The sequence below is a fragment of the Procambarus clarkii genome, chromosome 37, assembly GCF_040958095.1.
Source record: "Procambarus clarkii isolate CNS0578487 chromosome 37, FALCON_Pclarkii_2.0, whole genome shotgun sequence".
Classification (NCBI taxonomy): Eukaryota; Metazoa; Arthropoda; class Malacostraca; order Decapoda; family Cambaridae; genus Procambarus; species Procambarus clarkii.
The window spans coordinates 32,746,824-32,762,992 of record NC_091186.1 but is presented as its reverse complement, the minus strand read 5'-3'; the positions used below and the strand labels follow the sequence as shown (position 1 = coordinate 32,762,992).

Genomic DNA, 16,169 nt, shown 5'->3' with positions numbered 1-16,169 from the left:
GCTGTTTTTTCGTTCTGTGTGCTTGCAAATAACGCACTCACATACACCCTTGGCTTTAGTACTTGTAGGTGGTATGTAGCCAAGCTTGTAAAGCGTAAGATTGTCTTGAAAAGATTATAAGATCAATTTGTAAGGTAGTCTTGAAAAGATCGCTTTGTAAGGTCCCTGACTCGAAGATTCAGTCATTTTTGGAGAGTGTCAGTCAATCTAAAAAAGATTCAGTCATCCTCGGAGAGTGTCAGTCAATCTGGAAGAGATTTAGCCATTCTGGAAAAGATTCTGCTATTCTTGAAAATATCTACTGAAAACACCACTATGGAAGTCGCTAACACTGTTCATCTATGCTACTTGTATCAGATGCATCATCACTGAACCCAGACAATGATTCATTTATGTAACATCTATATAAATTGGAGATGGCATAGGTGGGCAAGGGTGGCGCTCACAGCTACAACAGGATACACTCGCTGTAAAGTCCTAATAGGTGCTGTATCATTTGCATCCTACCTTTATGTTAGGTCCTTATTGTGCCTAGCTTCATCAATTTCATGACCCTTAAGTTCTTCATGCAATAAGATCTGAATTTCACCGACAGAGAGCGATCTTTCAACACCGCGTTGGACAGGTGTTTGGGAGCCATAGGCGCGTGCGCCACCCATGGTTGCTCACTCAGTACTAACCTAGCCAGCAGCCCTAGGACATTCTGGGATTTTTTTTCAAAGATGGCTGCCTCTCACTGAAGGTCCCAAGAGTCCATTTCGTATCCAACCGACCGCGAGCACGTTTTGACCGTGTATGAAAAAAAAACTGTCGGTTGGCGCAGTAATTGGCGAAGAGCATTTGTCGTTTGGTGCAGTGCAGTGGTTAAGGTGTTATGCACACCCCCTGATCGAGCGAAATTAGGTGTAATGCATTTCAGAGGGTTAATACACTCAACATAACTAGTTAATAATACCATGATTAATACACTCAACATCACTGGGTAATGACAATATGATTAATACACTCACCATCACTGGGTATTGACAATATGATTAATATACTTGCCATCACTGGTAAATGACAACACCAAGATTAATACACTCACTATCACTAGATAATGACAATATCATGATTAATACACTTGTCATCACTGGTTATTGACATCAACGTGATAAAAGCACACACACACTGATAGTACAGTAAGAATAAAATTGTCCTTACCATCATTAATGGGCAAGAGTTGTGTTTGCTATCGTCCTGGGTAGCCGAGCAGAGACTGGAAGCAGTATTACCTATTAGGGCAAAATAAAACAAATTTAAGGTTTCTATGACTAAATTGTTCCACCAAAACATAGTAAATGTTTAGATAAATTAATTTTTTTTAGGTATTGTGATTTGAGCAAAAGTAAGGAGAGAGGGTGGGCACGAGTAAGGAGGGCAGGCAGGAATAAGGAGGGTGGGCAGGAGTAAGGAGGGTGGGCAGGAGTAAGGAGGGTGGGCAGGAATAAGGAGGGTGGGCAGGAGTAAGGAGGGTGGGCAGGAGTAAGGAGGGTGGGGCAGGAGTAAGGAGGGTGGGCAGGAGTAAGGAGGGTGGGTAGGGGTAAGGAGGGTGGGCAGGAGTAAGGAAGGTGGCAGGAGTAAGGCGGGTGGGCAGGAGTCAGGAGGGTGGGCAGGAGTAAGGAAGGTGGCAGGAGTAAGGAGGGTGGGCAGGAGTCAGGAGGGTGGGTAGGAGTAAGGAGGGTGGGCAGGAGTAAGGATGGAGGGCAGGAGTAAGGAGGGTGGGCAGGAGTAAGGATGGTGGGCAGGAGTAAGGAGGGTGGGCAGGAGTAAGGAGGGTGGGCAGGAGTAAGGAGGGTGGGCAGGAGTAAGGAAGGTGGGCAGGAGTAAGGAGGGTGGGCAGGAGTAAGGAGGGTGGGCAGGAGTAAGGAAGGTGGCAGGAGTAAGGAGGGTGGGCAGGAGTAAGGAGGGTGGAAAGGAGTAAGGAGGGTGGAAAGGAGTAAGGAGGGTGGGCAGGAGTAAGGAGGGTGGGCAGGAGTAAGGAGGGTGGGCAGGAGTAAGGAGGGTGGGCAGGAGTAAGGATGGAGGGCAGGAGTAAGGAGGGTGGGCAGGAGTAAGGAGGGTGGGCAGGAGTAAGGAGGGTGGGCAGGAGTAAGAAGGATGGGCAGGAGTAAGGAAGGTGAGCAAGAGTAAGGAGGGTGGGCAGGAGTAAGAAGGATGGGCAGGAGTAAGGAGGGTAGGCAGGAGTAAGGAGGGTGGGCAGCAGTAAGGAGGGTGGGCAGGAGTAAGGAGGGTGGGCAGGAGTAAGGAGGGTGGGCAGGAGTAAGGAAGGTGGGCAGGAGTAAGGAGGGTGGGCAGGAGTAAGGAGGGTGGGCAGGAGTAAGAAGGATGGGCAGGAGTAAGGAAGGTGAGCAAGAGTAAGGAGGGTGGGCAGGAGAAAGGAGGGTGGGCAGGAGTAAGGAGGGTGGGTAGGAGTAAGGAGGGTGGGTAGGAGTAAGGAGGGTGGGCAGGAGTAAGGAGGGTGGGCAGGAGTAAGGAGGGTGGGCAGGAGTAAGGAGGGTGGGCAGGAGTAAGGAGGGTTGGGAGGAATGGGGCAACCCGTTCTCGGAAATTTAATAAGTCAATATTGACTTATTAGTTGCGTGCATAGGTGACATACTAAACATAATAGTTTCCCTTGAAAAGCTTCATAGAAAACACCGACCTTACCTAACCTACTTAGTATGTTAAAATAAGCATCTTATAGCTTCGTAATTACAATTGTTACTTAACCTATTATAGGTATAGGTTAGGTAATAATTGTAATTACGAAGCAATAAGATGCTTATCTTAACGTACTAAGTAGGTTAGGTAAGGTCGGTGTTTTCTATGAAGCTTTTCAAGGTAAATTATTATGTTAAGTATGTCACCTATGCACATACTGTATTTAATAAGTCAATATTGACTTATTAAATTTGTGAGAACGGGTTGAATGGGGAAGGGGTATGGATGGGTTCTCGGCTGCCTCCCCTCCCTCTCTAACAGCCTACGTAATACAAACCATGTGCATTAACCCTTAAGCTGCTACAGCCTGGGCTGTAAATGGGGGCTGGGCAAAAAAATACAGTGGCACCCCGACTTACGATAATTTCGAGTTACAATGTAAATTTGATCGAAAAATGCGACTCGACTTATGATAGTGTCATCGACTAACGATATTTCTTGGTACACGTTTGGGTCGACCGAGCGCATGGTTCCCGGTCACGTGGGCTGATCTGCCTCAGTTTACTAGAGCTGCCCGATTAGTGATGATCACGCCTATAAGAAATTCCGTTTTTGTGGTGATTTTTTGCTTTTTGAACATAAAACTGATTATTATATATCACGCCATGGGTCCCAAAAAAGTCAGTGGTAAGGTTAAACCTAAGAAAATAGTTGTAAGTAGAGGCAGTAGAGAATGTCCCTTCCTCATTTGGAAAATGTGCAAAAATGTGTATGGGAAGAACTGCAAAGTTTTGTTGAAAAAACTCACCCAGATAAAGCTGTGGCCATTGCATTGACCTGTAAATGACAATGTGTCATGTGTACTCATCAGTGCTTACCAGTATCATAAGAAAAGCTAAACTTTCATATTATGAGACTAGATTCAAAGAAGCAAAAGGCAACATGAAAAGCACATGGAATACCATCTCTAATATCCTAGGAACTAAACAACACTCCCACAACCAGATAACACTCTCTAAGGATGGCCTTACACCATCATCTGACCTAAAAATGGCGAATGAATTTAATAGCTTCTTTTCATCGATTTGTGCTAACCTTGCAAGTAAAATCCCACAGACTCAGACATATCAACACATATCTCTCAGGCAGCTATCCAAACTCTCTTCTCCTTTCACCAGTCAGTCCGACAGATGTTGTGTCCATCATACACTCACTAAAAACCAAAGCTGGGAACATCAGTGAAATCCCATCCATTGTATACAAGAGCGCCTCCCATGCCCTTGCGCCACCTATAGCTCTGCTGTTCAACAAATCCCTTGAGTGTCATACCTTCCCTGATATCCTTAAAAAAGCAAGAGTAACGCCAGTTCATAAAGGAGGTAATCCGGCAGACATAAACAACTATAGACCAATATCGAACCTACCCATACTATCAAAAATATTTGAAAAAATTATCTACAAACAGCTCTACTCCTATCTCGAAAATTTGACATTCTTAGCCCCTGTCAGTTTGGCTTCCGCTCCCAAAAGAGTACCAACGATGCAATTATTAGTCTCCTTGATGTAATTTACTCAGCCCTTGACAAAAATGAGTTTCCGATTGGACTCTTCATTGACCTGAGAAAGGCCTTTGATACTGTTAATCACGATTACCTCTTATGTAAACTCCATCATTATGGAATCCGAGGCCATGCACTGGACTATATCCAATCCTATCTTAGTAATAGACACTAATGTGTAGCCATCAATAATATAACCTCTCCCACTCTACCAATAACCATTGGAGTGCCACAGGGCAGCATCTTGGGAAATCTTCTATTTCTTATATACATCAATGATCTGCCTAATGTCTCTAACATTCTGAAACCTATTTTGTTTGCTGATGATACTACCCTCATCTACCCCAACCCTAACCCACATACACTAAATAATGTTGTTAATAATGAACTAAAAAAACCAGCGTTGAATGTAATGAAACGCCATTTTCTGGGTGAGACCCGGAGGCTCCCCGGAGCTTTACCGGCTGATATGCTAATGTCAGACTTTGGCATCAGTCATGTGTATGGAGTTCTAGGGCCTACTGGGGACCACGAGCCAGAACCTGGCCCCCTCAGAGAGGCAAGGGGAGCAATGGCCTATAGAAACCCCCGTGTGGTTGGAAGCATTCTATGTCTGCCATCGACCGGGTCAAGCATCCAGAAAGGTAAGCATTCCAAAACAAACCCCTATTCTGGTGAAAATTGCTACCTAAGCCGAACTAGTGGATAGAACTCTTCAACAGAAAACAAGGAAACTAGTATGACGTCATACGTCACCGCGCCGCTGTCTGCGCAGCTCCCCCCTCCCCGGGAGGGGGAAGAGGGAGCCCCAGACCTCCCACGCCGGCTATCCACCCATCAGTTCTGAGGCTGGATGTCAAAACACGCGAAAAACGCCGACCGGAGGGAGGGAGGGTTGCCGGGGAGCCTCCGGGTCTCACCCAGAAAATGGCGTTTCATTACATTCAACGCTGGTTTTCTGGGGGGAGCCCCGTCGGCTCCCGGAGCTAACTACCCACAGAGGAAGGTCAAAGGGACAAAACCGGGAGGCGGACACCACGCACCCCCAAAGGAGGCGACACAACCGGCAGCAAACGCCAACCCAAGGCGCCACAGCCCCGAAAATCCCGGGAACAACACGAGAACCAAGAGCAGCAAGGCCCCTGCACGAACACCAAAAATCCATGCCCGAAAGACTGCAAGGGCCACGTCGCCCAGACGGCAGCGAGAGCAGCGAAGCCATGAACGCCACAGGCATGAGGGAAGAACACAGGCAGCTTAGCCGCAAGAACACGGCTGACCACCCGGGACACCATCACCCGCGAACCGGGAAGAACAGAACCGGATCAACGCAAAACGCGCTCCGGACCCAAACACCGTGGCACGCAAACAACAGTGGAGGGCCGCCACTGAACACAAAAACGACACACCCCCGGCCCGACCAACGAAGCACCAACAAACCCTGGACCCCTCCAGAATGCAGCAGCCCCACCCCGCGCCAGAAAAGATGGAGACTGCTGCCATCAAACAACCAAAACGCTAAAACCGAAGGAGCAAGAAAACTCAGCGAACCGACCCCCAGAGGCAAAGGCCCAAAGGAAAGAGCCGACGAAAAAACACACCGGAACCGAAGGGGCACTACCAACCGAGGAGAAGACAGAGCACGCTGACCAGAGACCAGGATGGTGCAAGCGGCGCACGAACAGGCCGGAGGTGAAACGATGCACAAGACAGCTGACTAACGGTGCAGAAGCAACACCAAGACCAAAAGCAAGCTGAAGCGGCTCCGCCTGCGCCGCACGAAAAGAGGCGACAGCATGTGGCAAGACGACGGCCCCCAACCCCCACTAGAAAACCAAGCCGAGTAAACCAAGCTAACAAGAGTAACCACCTAAGAAGGGACAGGAAAAGGAAGGACCGCCAAAATACCCCATACTGCCGCCAAGAGAAGCACGCAGGTGGGACACCTACCACGAAGCCACCCGACCACCAACCGGAGGCGAGACCACGAGGCAGAACATAAGCAGCCCCGACAAGGCCCCCCCCCCCGAGCCCAGGAAAAAGGCAGAGCCGCGAGAAGATCTCGGGCGCGACCACCGAAACCCAGGCGACACAAGGAGATGGAACGTCTGCCGAACAGAAAAACTCCCCAAAGCATGCAAGCCCGCCAGGAGTTCAGAAACGACGGGTCCGACGCGAGACATCGCAAGAACCCCCCCCCCCCAAAAAAAAAAAACAACCGGCAGGGCAAGCTAGGAAAACCAAAGAAGGTGGAAGGGTCGCCGCCCGAACAGGACCCGAACCAAGGGGCACGAACAACTGCAATAGACCGAGACAAAGAAGCACATCACAGGACACAGGCTGACCAATGCCTAAGAACACACGCAGAACATCCCTGCTGCAGAGGAGGCAGGAAGAAAGAGCAGAAGCACAAAAAACCCCAGGAGAACAACCAGGGGTGGACAATCAGGCAGGGACAAAAACCCCACGCAATCCCCAGGCACAAAACGGCAGCAAAGTGCCACTCCACAACCGGACACAGGAACAAGGACACGCCACCGTGAAACACGGTACCAATGCACAGGTGCAGCAGCAGCAACAGGCACCACTGCAACATGCAACATGTAAATAGCAACTCCCCTCTGCAAAGGCAGAGAACGGAGCAGGCAGACCCCAGACAGGGCCAACGGAGACACGACAAAACCCTGCAGGCCCAGAAACCTGCACCAGGCGACCGACGGCGGAGAAACCCCGCTCGATACCTGCTGGATGAGGTACTGGGAGCTCTTTTACACCTGAAGCCCGGCCCAAGGTCAGGCCAGACCGGCCAGAGGATGGCCCACCAGGCAGCTGCTAGGAGCAGTCCACCGGCCCACATACCCCCACAACCAGGACGGGCCGGAACTGCCATACGAAAACAGGCCAGTGTGCCCTGGAAGTCCACGGACGAACCAGCAAGAAGGCTTATGCTCGCAAGTAGGTCGTGTAACAAGCACAGACCACTGATGGTAATACAGTGTTCCCCAAAAGTGCCAATAGCACCACTGCACTCCACTGGTACTATCCCGCAAGTTCTACCAGATAGGCGGGACCCAAGAGCCAGAGCTCAAATCCTGTAAGCACAGCCAGGAGCCTCACCAGGTGAGTACAGAACCAACCCTACAACCCCCACACCTCACAACATTAAAAAAGGAGGGTCCCCTGAATGACTCCAGCATGGGTTGGACATGCACATGAGGGGGACAGGAAGGGGTGATAAAGGGACAGTCACTGGTGTGCGAATGGTCTCAGTCGTACAAAAATATACCTAAATAAAGACAGGTATATAAACACCGCCGCATCCAGCGCCCGGCCAAAAGACGCCAGACCGCAGAAACTCACCTGGCGAATGGTGGCACGAACTTGACACGACTCAACCGTGCCCAGAAGAACTTGGGAGCACCGCCAGGTGAAGACGCCAGAGCCGGACCCTGCTGGACCCGCAGGAGAACAGGGAGAGGCGAAGGAGGCGGTCCACCCCCATGACACAGGGAAAACCGAGGTGTCCTCCACACAACTGGGAACCAGGACACCCCCGGCGCGAAGGGGCACATACCGCAGCCAGGGAGAAGAACGAGAGGCGAAGCACTGTAGCAAAAAAGGGCGCAAAACCCCAGCACTGAAACACCGACCAGACCAAAACAAACTCCACGGCGCATGCGCATAACACGCTGGCCGAACCGCACACCCTCCCTGCGGGAAGGCGCCAGCCAGGACTACTGCACGAGAAAAGGAGCCAAAAGAGGAAGCAGGAACAATAAAACCGGCCAAAGAAGCAAAGAGCCCAAAAAGGAACCCAACCGGGCGACAAGTAGCCCAACCGGGCGACAAGTAGCCCAACCGGGCGACAAGTAGCCCAACCGGGCGACAAGTAGCCCAACCGGGCGACAAGTAGCCCAACCGGGCGACAAGTAGCCCAACAGGGCGACAAGCAGCCCAACAGGGCGACAAGCAGCCCAACAGGGCGACAAGCAGCCCAACAGGGCGACAAGCAGCCCAACAGGGCGACAAGTAGCCCAACAGGGCGACAAGTAGCCCAACAGGGTGACAAGTACGAGGAGCCGACAGACGTTCCAATAGTGCGGGAAGTAGCGAAAAACCTTCCCGTACCCTCGAGAACACAGAAGCCAACACTAGTCCCGAAGGCACACGAAGGAGCAGGCGCACCCGAGATCAGAAGTCACGCAGAACCCCATCGAACGGGGAAACATGACAAAAACACCGTCCCAAAAAGGGGGGAAGGAAACATCCACCCACAGGACGGAACCAACCGACTCAAAGGCCAAGGAACCGAGCCCGGGGAGGGGCCGACGTCCAACAGCACGTACGGCGAGTGGGGAGGAAAGACCCCACTCCGCGTAACCACAAGCCCCTCCTAGAGGGGGATAAAAAACCCCACGGGGTCTAACGGGGCCAAGGCCCCCCCAAGTCAGCCCCTCCCCAGCCCCGGGAACCTACACGACAGGCCCCGGGGCCGAGCCGTTCCCCCAAAGCCCCGGCCGTACCAGAAAACCGGGGCAGCCGTGAAAACACTAAGGAAGGGAGCCCACTGGCAGACTCATACAACACGGCTGGAGGAACAGGCCCAAATGCCCCCGTCACTACCCCGGAAGGGGAATTCCCCGAGACTGCCCGAGTCTCAACACCACCAAAAACCCCGCCCCAAACCTACAGACGGTAAGGAACCGGATGCAGGCAGGAAGGGTGAACCAGGGGAAAGACAAGGGGGCGTGGATGGAACCGAAGCAACCAACACCCCCAAGTCCCAAAACGAACTACAACGGGGCAGCCCCGGGGCTCCCGGGGAGGAAACCACGAGAACGTTGCCACCACCAAGGCTCAAGTGCAACGCCCCTGCTGCCCACACCCGCTTTGTTAGCACAACTGGGTAACCGAGCCACAACGAGCAACCAAACTCGCAGGACTCCGGGTCGAAGGTGTCACCGACCCCACAGGCAGCAGACGGAGGCAAAACAGAGAGTCACCCAGAGACAAAAGGTGAGAGCAACCCTCAAACTCGCTGGAAGCGAAGGGGGGGACTCTGGGGTCACATCCATCGGACCTGCGTGCCCCCAGGGGTTTCCCAGGGTCCCGAGCGTTTACTTTAAGAGGACTCGCGCTCAGGTAATCCCAGGCAGGGTACTGCTAACCGGCACCCAAAGCTACCAAACAACTTTCTAAGAGCTGAACCCCCGGGACGTGTACACTCACGGGGACCTAGCAGGGGGTACCACCAGAAAATACTCAGAACACAAGGGACACAAGGGGCAAGAACGAAGGCAGACCCCCCCACCAGGTAGAGAAACAAAAAGAAAAAGAAAACCCCGCAAGAGGACAGCGTACCCAAGCGGAACAGAGCCGGCCGCCATGATTGGTAAAGACAAGCTGCACAGTACCCTGCGCCCCACCAGTGCAAACACTGCCCCTTACTCTAAGGCGAACAAGGGAGACAGAACACCCGAGCACACAAAGAGCGGCCGAAAACCAAGCAGGGGCAGGACCCAAGGAACTTGTGGAAGGTGGCCCCAAGCCCCAAGGGCAGTACTTACAGGGCACCTAGGGAAGGGAACCCTAGGCGCATGCAGCCCGAGTACTGAAGAATCACTCCCGGCTCACGCACCACCTAGAAAACAGACACCACACTGTAGGTACAGTGCTGAAACAACCACTGGAGCCGGAGCACATAACCATTGCCTATAGCATCAGCCGAAGAACTGATGGGTGGATAGCCGGCGTGGGAGGTCTGGGGCTCCCCCTTCCCCCTCCCGGGGAGGGGGGAGCTGCGCAGACAGCGGCGCGGTGACGTATGACGTCATACTAGTTTCCTTGTTTTCTGTTGAAGAGTTCTATCCACTAGTTTGACTTAGGTAGCAATTTTCACCAGAATAGGGGTTTGTTTTGGAATGCTTACCTTTCTGGATGCTTGACCTGGTCGATGGCAGACATAGAATGCTTCCAACCACACGGGGGTTTCTATAGCCCATTGCTCCCCTTGCCTCTCTGAGGGGGCCAGGTTCTGGCTCGTGGTCCCCGGTAGGCCCTAGAACTCCATACACATGACCGATGCCAAAGTCTGACATTAGCATATCAGCCGGTAAAGCTCCGGGGAGCCGACGGGGCTCCCCCCAGAAAAAGTCCACTTATGGATGTCAAAAAACAAACTAACACTTAACATAGAAAAGACCTACTACATCTTATTTGAAAGCAAATCTACAAATGCAATTCAGCTTCAGATAGACAATGTAAACATTAGCAATAAAAATGATGGAAAGTTTCTTGGCCTATTCCTAGACAAGAGACTCAACTTCAGTACCCACATACAACACATAACTAAGAAAGTCTCTAAAACAGTTGGTATACTCTCCAAAATCAGATATTATGTACCTAACTCTGCTATCATCTCTCTATATTATGCACTAATCTATCCCTATCTCAACTATGGTATCTGTGCATGGGGTTCAACCACTGCAAACCACCTCAAGTCCATCATCTCCCAGCAAAAATCTGCTATCAGAATAATATCAAATTCTGCTTTCAGGCAACACTCAGCCCCCTTGTTTAACTCCCTAAATATGCTAAACATAATCTCACTCCATAAATTCTCTTGTGTCAACTACATTTACAAAACCCTGTTCTTAAATGCAAATCCTGCTTTGAAACTCTTCCTGGACAGATGTAATAGGGCCCATTATCACCACACCAGAAATAAATATCTCTTTGATATCCCCAGAGTTAAACTTAATCTGTGTAAACACTCTATGCAAATAAAGGGACCCAGTTTATGGAACTCACTCCCTATTGAATTGAAAAGGTGTCCAACTTTTACATCATTCAAAATCAATACTAAAAAGTACCTAATTTCATCTTCATAGTTTTTCACCTTTTGCCTTAAAATTGCACTGTATCTATTGCTACCCAATCTCCCAACCTTTATGTTCCCAATTTGAACATCTTTACCATTGTGATCATTGCTGTCATATATGTGCTGCCAATCTGCTGTATGGTGTTTATTAATCTTGTTTATCTGTATCTATTGCTTCCCAGTCTCTCAATCTTTATGCACCCAATCTGAGCATCTTTACCATTGTGATCATTGCTGTCTTATATGTGCTGTCAATCTGCTGTATGGTGTCTATTAATCTTGTTTAAATAACCAATCAAGCTGTCAATGTAATCAATCAGAGCTTTAATATAACAATGTGCTTTAATATACTTACTAAGCTCTCTCATCTCATTTTTCTCTTGCAATGTATTTGTTATCATTTATCAATTCTGATAGAAATTACCTACTTAAAATTATCTGTTAGATTAAGGACCTGCCCGAAACGCTGCGCGTACTAGTGGCTTTACAAGATTGTAAATACTGTACTATTCAATGTATTCTCACAAACCCAATGTAACTTCTTGTATATATATATAAATAAATAAATAAATAAAATAAATAAATAAATAAATGTGATGTCTTACTATGGACAAGTGTTAAAATGTAGGGAAAAACAAGTGTCTTTAGACAGATTCTTAGTAAGACAAGCAAGAAGTGAGCCACAAGCAGGTCTTAGTGGTATGCAGGCAAAACATGCCAGAGAGTGTATCCCAGAAACGTCATCACTGCCTGATGTTATAATGGAAGGGGACTCTCCTTCCAAACAGTAACACCTCTCCTCCTCTCCCCTCATCACTATCTTCCATACGCCATCAAGAGTCCTCCATAAAGGTAAGATAAACATATGAACTGTATTTCCCAAACTGGGCCGAGAATCAGTGGTTCAAAAAGTTGTGCCTAGTCCTTGAGACTCAAAATACGATCATCCAGAGTTTTCTAACTGAGAGTCAAGCAAACCGCGCGAACTTTCATCATCAACAATAAAAAATAACCCCTCTTCACGAGGATATTAGAAACTTTAAGGCTAGCCAAGATCAACTCCAGCATGACTTGAATGATCTCCGTGAGGAAAACATACGTCTGAAAACTGATGAAGCCATAAAAAAACAGGAGGAAGCTCTCAACAAAATGACTGTATGTATCAGTACATTATCCGCCCAACATTCCATCTCCCAGGATGAACAAGATCAGCAAAAGCTGCTCGACTCTGTTGCTGTGTCGTCCCAAGATATTCCTGTGGAACGTGAAGATGAAAAGTGTATTGATATAGTTCATGCTCTCATAAAAGACGAATTGCGTGTCACTCTAAATAAAACTGACATTATTGCTGCCTACAGAGTAGGAAAAAAGAATGCATCAGGACAAAACCAGAGGAAAATTCGCCTCAAGCTTGCTTCCCAGTCCATAAAATCTCATCTTGTCCGGACAGCTGCATGCCAACGAAAGGGAATCTACATCAACGAGTGCTTGACTAGAAAAAGACAGCAACTCCTGCACCGCCTGCGTCAAATCCGTAATCAAAACCCAGATGCGATTCATCAGTGCTTCATTAGAGATGGCATGATTAAAGTGAGAAAGACTTCTGAAGGTAAAATGTTTACAATTGCTAATGAGGATAACCTCAACACTTTCCTCTCCCAATGTGGTTTGTCTCACCTTCTTACCCCTCTCAATGAGTCAACATAATTACCCCCCTTGTCACCTAGTGCGGGCTACGTATCCAAACTTTCTTTGTTATACTTTTTTACATTTTAATTTAATTTAAATTAGTCATTTATTGGACTTAATTAATTGAGTGCATTATTATTTTCTTTAGTTCTTATTAATTATAGGATCATAACTAAACTTTTTATAGTTATAATCATTAGATTAAATTTGCCTATATTTATTATTCAACTTTTTTCTTTGCTTTCATTTATTACCTAGGTTGCGTAGCCTCGCCATACTCCCTTACTCCATTGTACCCCTGGCTTTGCCTGTGTCTCAAAATGCAAATTATTACAGGTACCTACAGTGTACCTGCGAGTACTTGTAAGCAATCTACCTCATTTTTCTTCTTTTGTTCATTTTGTGTTTGTCTTGTATAGTCTTGTTTATATATTTATTTTTCTCCCCCTTTTATATCAAAATTTTATTTTGTAATTGCCTTTTTGCCTTGTTTTCCTACAACCAGCCTTCTTATGCAAACAAGTATAGAGCCAGAACTTAACCTCATATCCACTATCTATGACAATCATCACTTTAATGATCAAAATTGCAGATGTTTTACAGCACATGATGTAAACAATGTATTAACACATAATCACAATATCTCTGTAATTAACTTGAATGTAAGATCTCTAAGCAAACACTTCGATGGTGTTAGTGCCTTGATTGAAACTGTTAACAACAAATTCTCTTTTATTATACTTACTGAAACGTGGTTAAAAGAGGATACTACTCAACTCTTTAACATGCCAAACTACTCAGCAATTCACAACTGTAGACCAATTCAGAGAGGTGGTGGTACTGCTCTTTACTACCACCAAGAACTGACATGCTTAAAAGAAATTAGAACTAGAGACTACTGTGGGGAGTATATCTTCACCAGTTTCAGAGTCAAGGGTGTTGAGTTTGTCCTGACTGTGGGAGCAGTCTATAGAATTCCTAACAATGATGTGTCTGAATTCAACTTTAACCTTAGAAATCTAATACTAGATAACAGACTGAACAAAAACCATCTAATTATCGCAAGAAACTTTAACATTGACCTCTGCGAGCCTGAGGACCCGATTGCTGCTAGCTTCTTCAACTGTATGAATTCCTGCTTCCTCATACCCTTAATCACTAGACCTACTAGAATCACTGATAGTACTGCCACAGCTCTTGATCACATCTGGACCAACATAACCTTTGCACTTACTTCAGTGATAATCATCGATAGCACTACAGACCATTACCTCACATTTCTCCTAACATTAACAAACCTCCACTAGAGACAAGGGAGATAAGCTTTAGGCTGCACAATGAAACTGCTATAGGCAATTTTATAGCTGCTGCTGCTAATGTCAACTGGGAGTCCGAATTCGGGAACATAGGGGACATCAACCTAGCAGTGAAATCTTTTTTTCAAAAAACTCTCAGCCTTTATAACACCCACTGTCCTATGCTAACGAAACAAGTCACAACAAAAAACTAAACAATCCTTGGCTTACAAAGGGAATACTTAAATCCATCAATAATAAACATGACTGAGAAGAAGTATAGGTTAGGAATCATCTCCAAAGAATTTTCCAAAAATTACTCATCATTGCTATCTAAAATAATTAAAAGAGCCAAAATTAAATACTCTATAGATAAAGTTACCCAAACAAAGGGCAACATTAAGAAAACATGGAGCACAATTTCACAAATATTGGGATCAAAGAAGATTTTAAATAACAAACGAATACTCCTGTCCAATATCGATGGTCAGCTTACAGTCTCTGAAACTGCTATTGAGTTCAATAGGTTCTTCTCTTCCATTGGGTCATCCCTTGCAAGTGATATTCCATCTTCCAGTACTGATGTTCAGGACTATCTTACAGGTATCTATAGTCTCTATACCTAACACCTGCAAATTCCACTGATGTTAATGAGATAATCCTTTCCCTTAAAACCAAGTCTAGTGCCCTTGAGGAGATACCAACTTTAATTTACAAAAAAGCCTCCAGATCTTTAGCTCCTGCTATTGCATAGCTCTTCAACAAGTCACTTGAACTCCAAACCTTTCCAGATATTCTAAAAAAAAGCGAGACTAACCCCTGTCCACAAATGTGGTGATCTCACTGATGTTAACAACTTCAGACCTATATCAATCCTGCCAAACTTGTCAAAAATATTTGAAAAACTAATCTACAAGCAGCTTTACTGTTATCTAGCCAAACACAATATACTTAGCTCTTGTCAATATGGCTTCAAACCCAAAAAAGTACTAACGATGCACTTATTAGTATGATTAACTTGATACATGCAGCTCTTGATAAAAATGAGTTCCCTGTTGGGTTATTTGTGGACCTGAGTAAGGCTTTTGACACTATCAACCACCAAAACCTTCTTCTTAAATTACATCATTATGGAGTCAGAGGTCACTCCCTGCAATACCTCAAAACTTACCTTACTGACAGGCTCCAGTATGTTTCTGTGAATAATTCAATTTCTCCCACATTTCTCACACCCAGGCTCGCTCACATTGAGGGCTTTCAAGCACACAGACTAAAACATTTGCCACCAGCTGGAAAGCATGCAATAGGACAATGTGATTGCTTAGTTTGTAGATCAACAAAAAGGAGAGATCAGAAACGAAAACAGGTGCAAACATGGTGTGAAGCGTATACAGTCCCGTTGTGTGCTGTTGAGTGCTTCAACGACTACCACTCTCTCCAAGACTTCTAAATGTGCAATATTAGTGCAAAAACCTGTAAATAGTGCACGCATGTGTGTAAATATAATAATGAACAACGTTAATACATAATATATTAGCGTAATGGAAAACATTTGTGTGCGCATGTATATTCTCGATGTATGCAACATTTATTGCTATTGACCATGATGTAACAATATATGCAAAACAATTAGTGAATAATATTACTGATATAATATGCCTAGACACTAAATAATGCCGCAAAAATAAATTCGTGGCAACTTTGGCTGCTTGAAGACCGCGCGCAACGCCTCCGGGAAACACCGTGCACGAGCGATCATGCAGGGTGTGACATCATCGTCCATGTTGTCGGCCCAATTACGTCACCGGTAAGTACAATTAATTTTTATTTTTATTTTTCTCGTGGTCAGGAAACACAACTTAACAGGTTAGGATTTTTTTTTTTTTTTTTTTTTTTTTTGCTATGCGCCTGACAAAGGCTAATTAGCACTGAGCATCACAAGGGTTAAGCATCATGAAAGTTTCATCCCAATATTTTTAGAAATGTATTTTAAACATTTTTTTTTTTTAAAGGAGAACATTTTGTTGATAAGGAGCTCCTTTTAACTGGAACCGAGGCATAATG

At 46.6% G+C, this 16,169-nt stretch overlaps 1 protein-coding gene across 1 annotated transcript in view; it reads right to left on the bottom strand.

The window, feature by feature from the left end:
* The window catches only part of LOC138371896 (tripartite motif-containing protein 59-like), a 102,241-nt gene that overhangs the window by 64,128 nt on the left and 21,944 nt on the right, over positions 1-16,169 (bottom strand). Inside the window, exon 2 of the mRNA XM_069336944.1 lies at positions 1,204-1,274. Within this exon, the coding sequence (XP_069193045.1) occupies positions 1,204-1,209 (6 nt within the window). The 5' untranslated portion in view covers positions 1,210-1,274. The remainder of the gene's footprint in view (positions 1-1,203; positions 1,275-16,169) is intronic.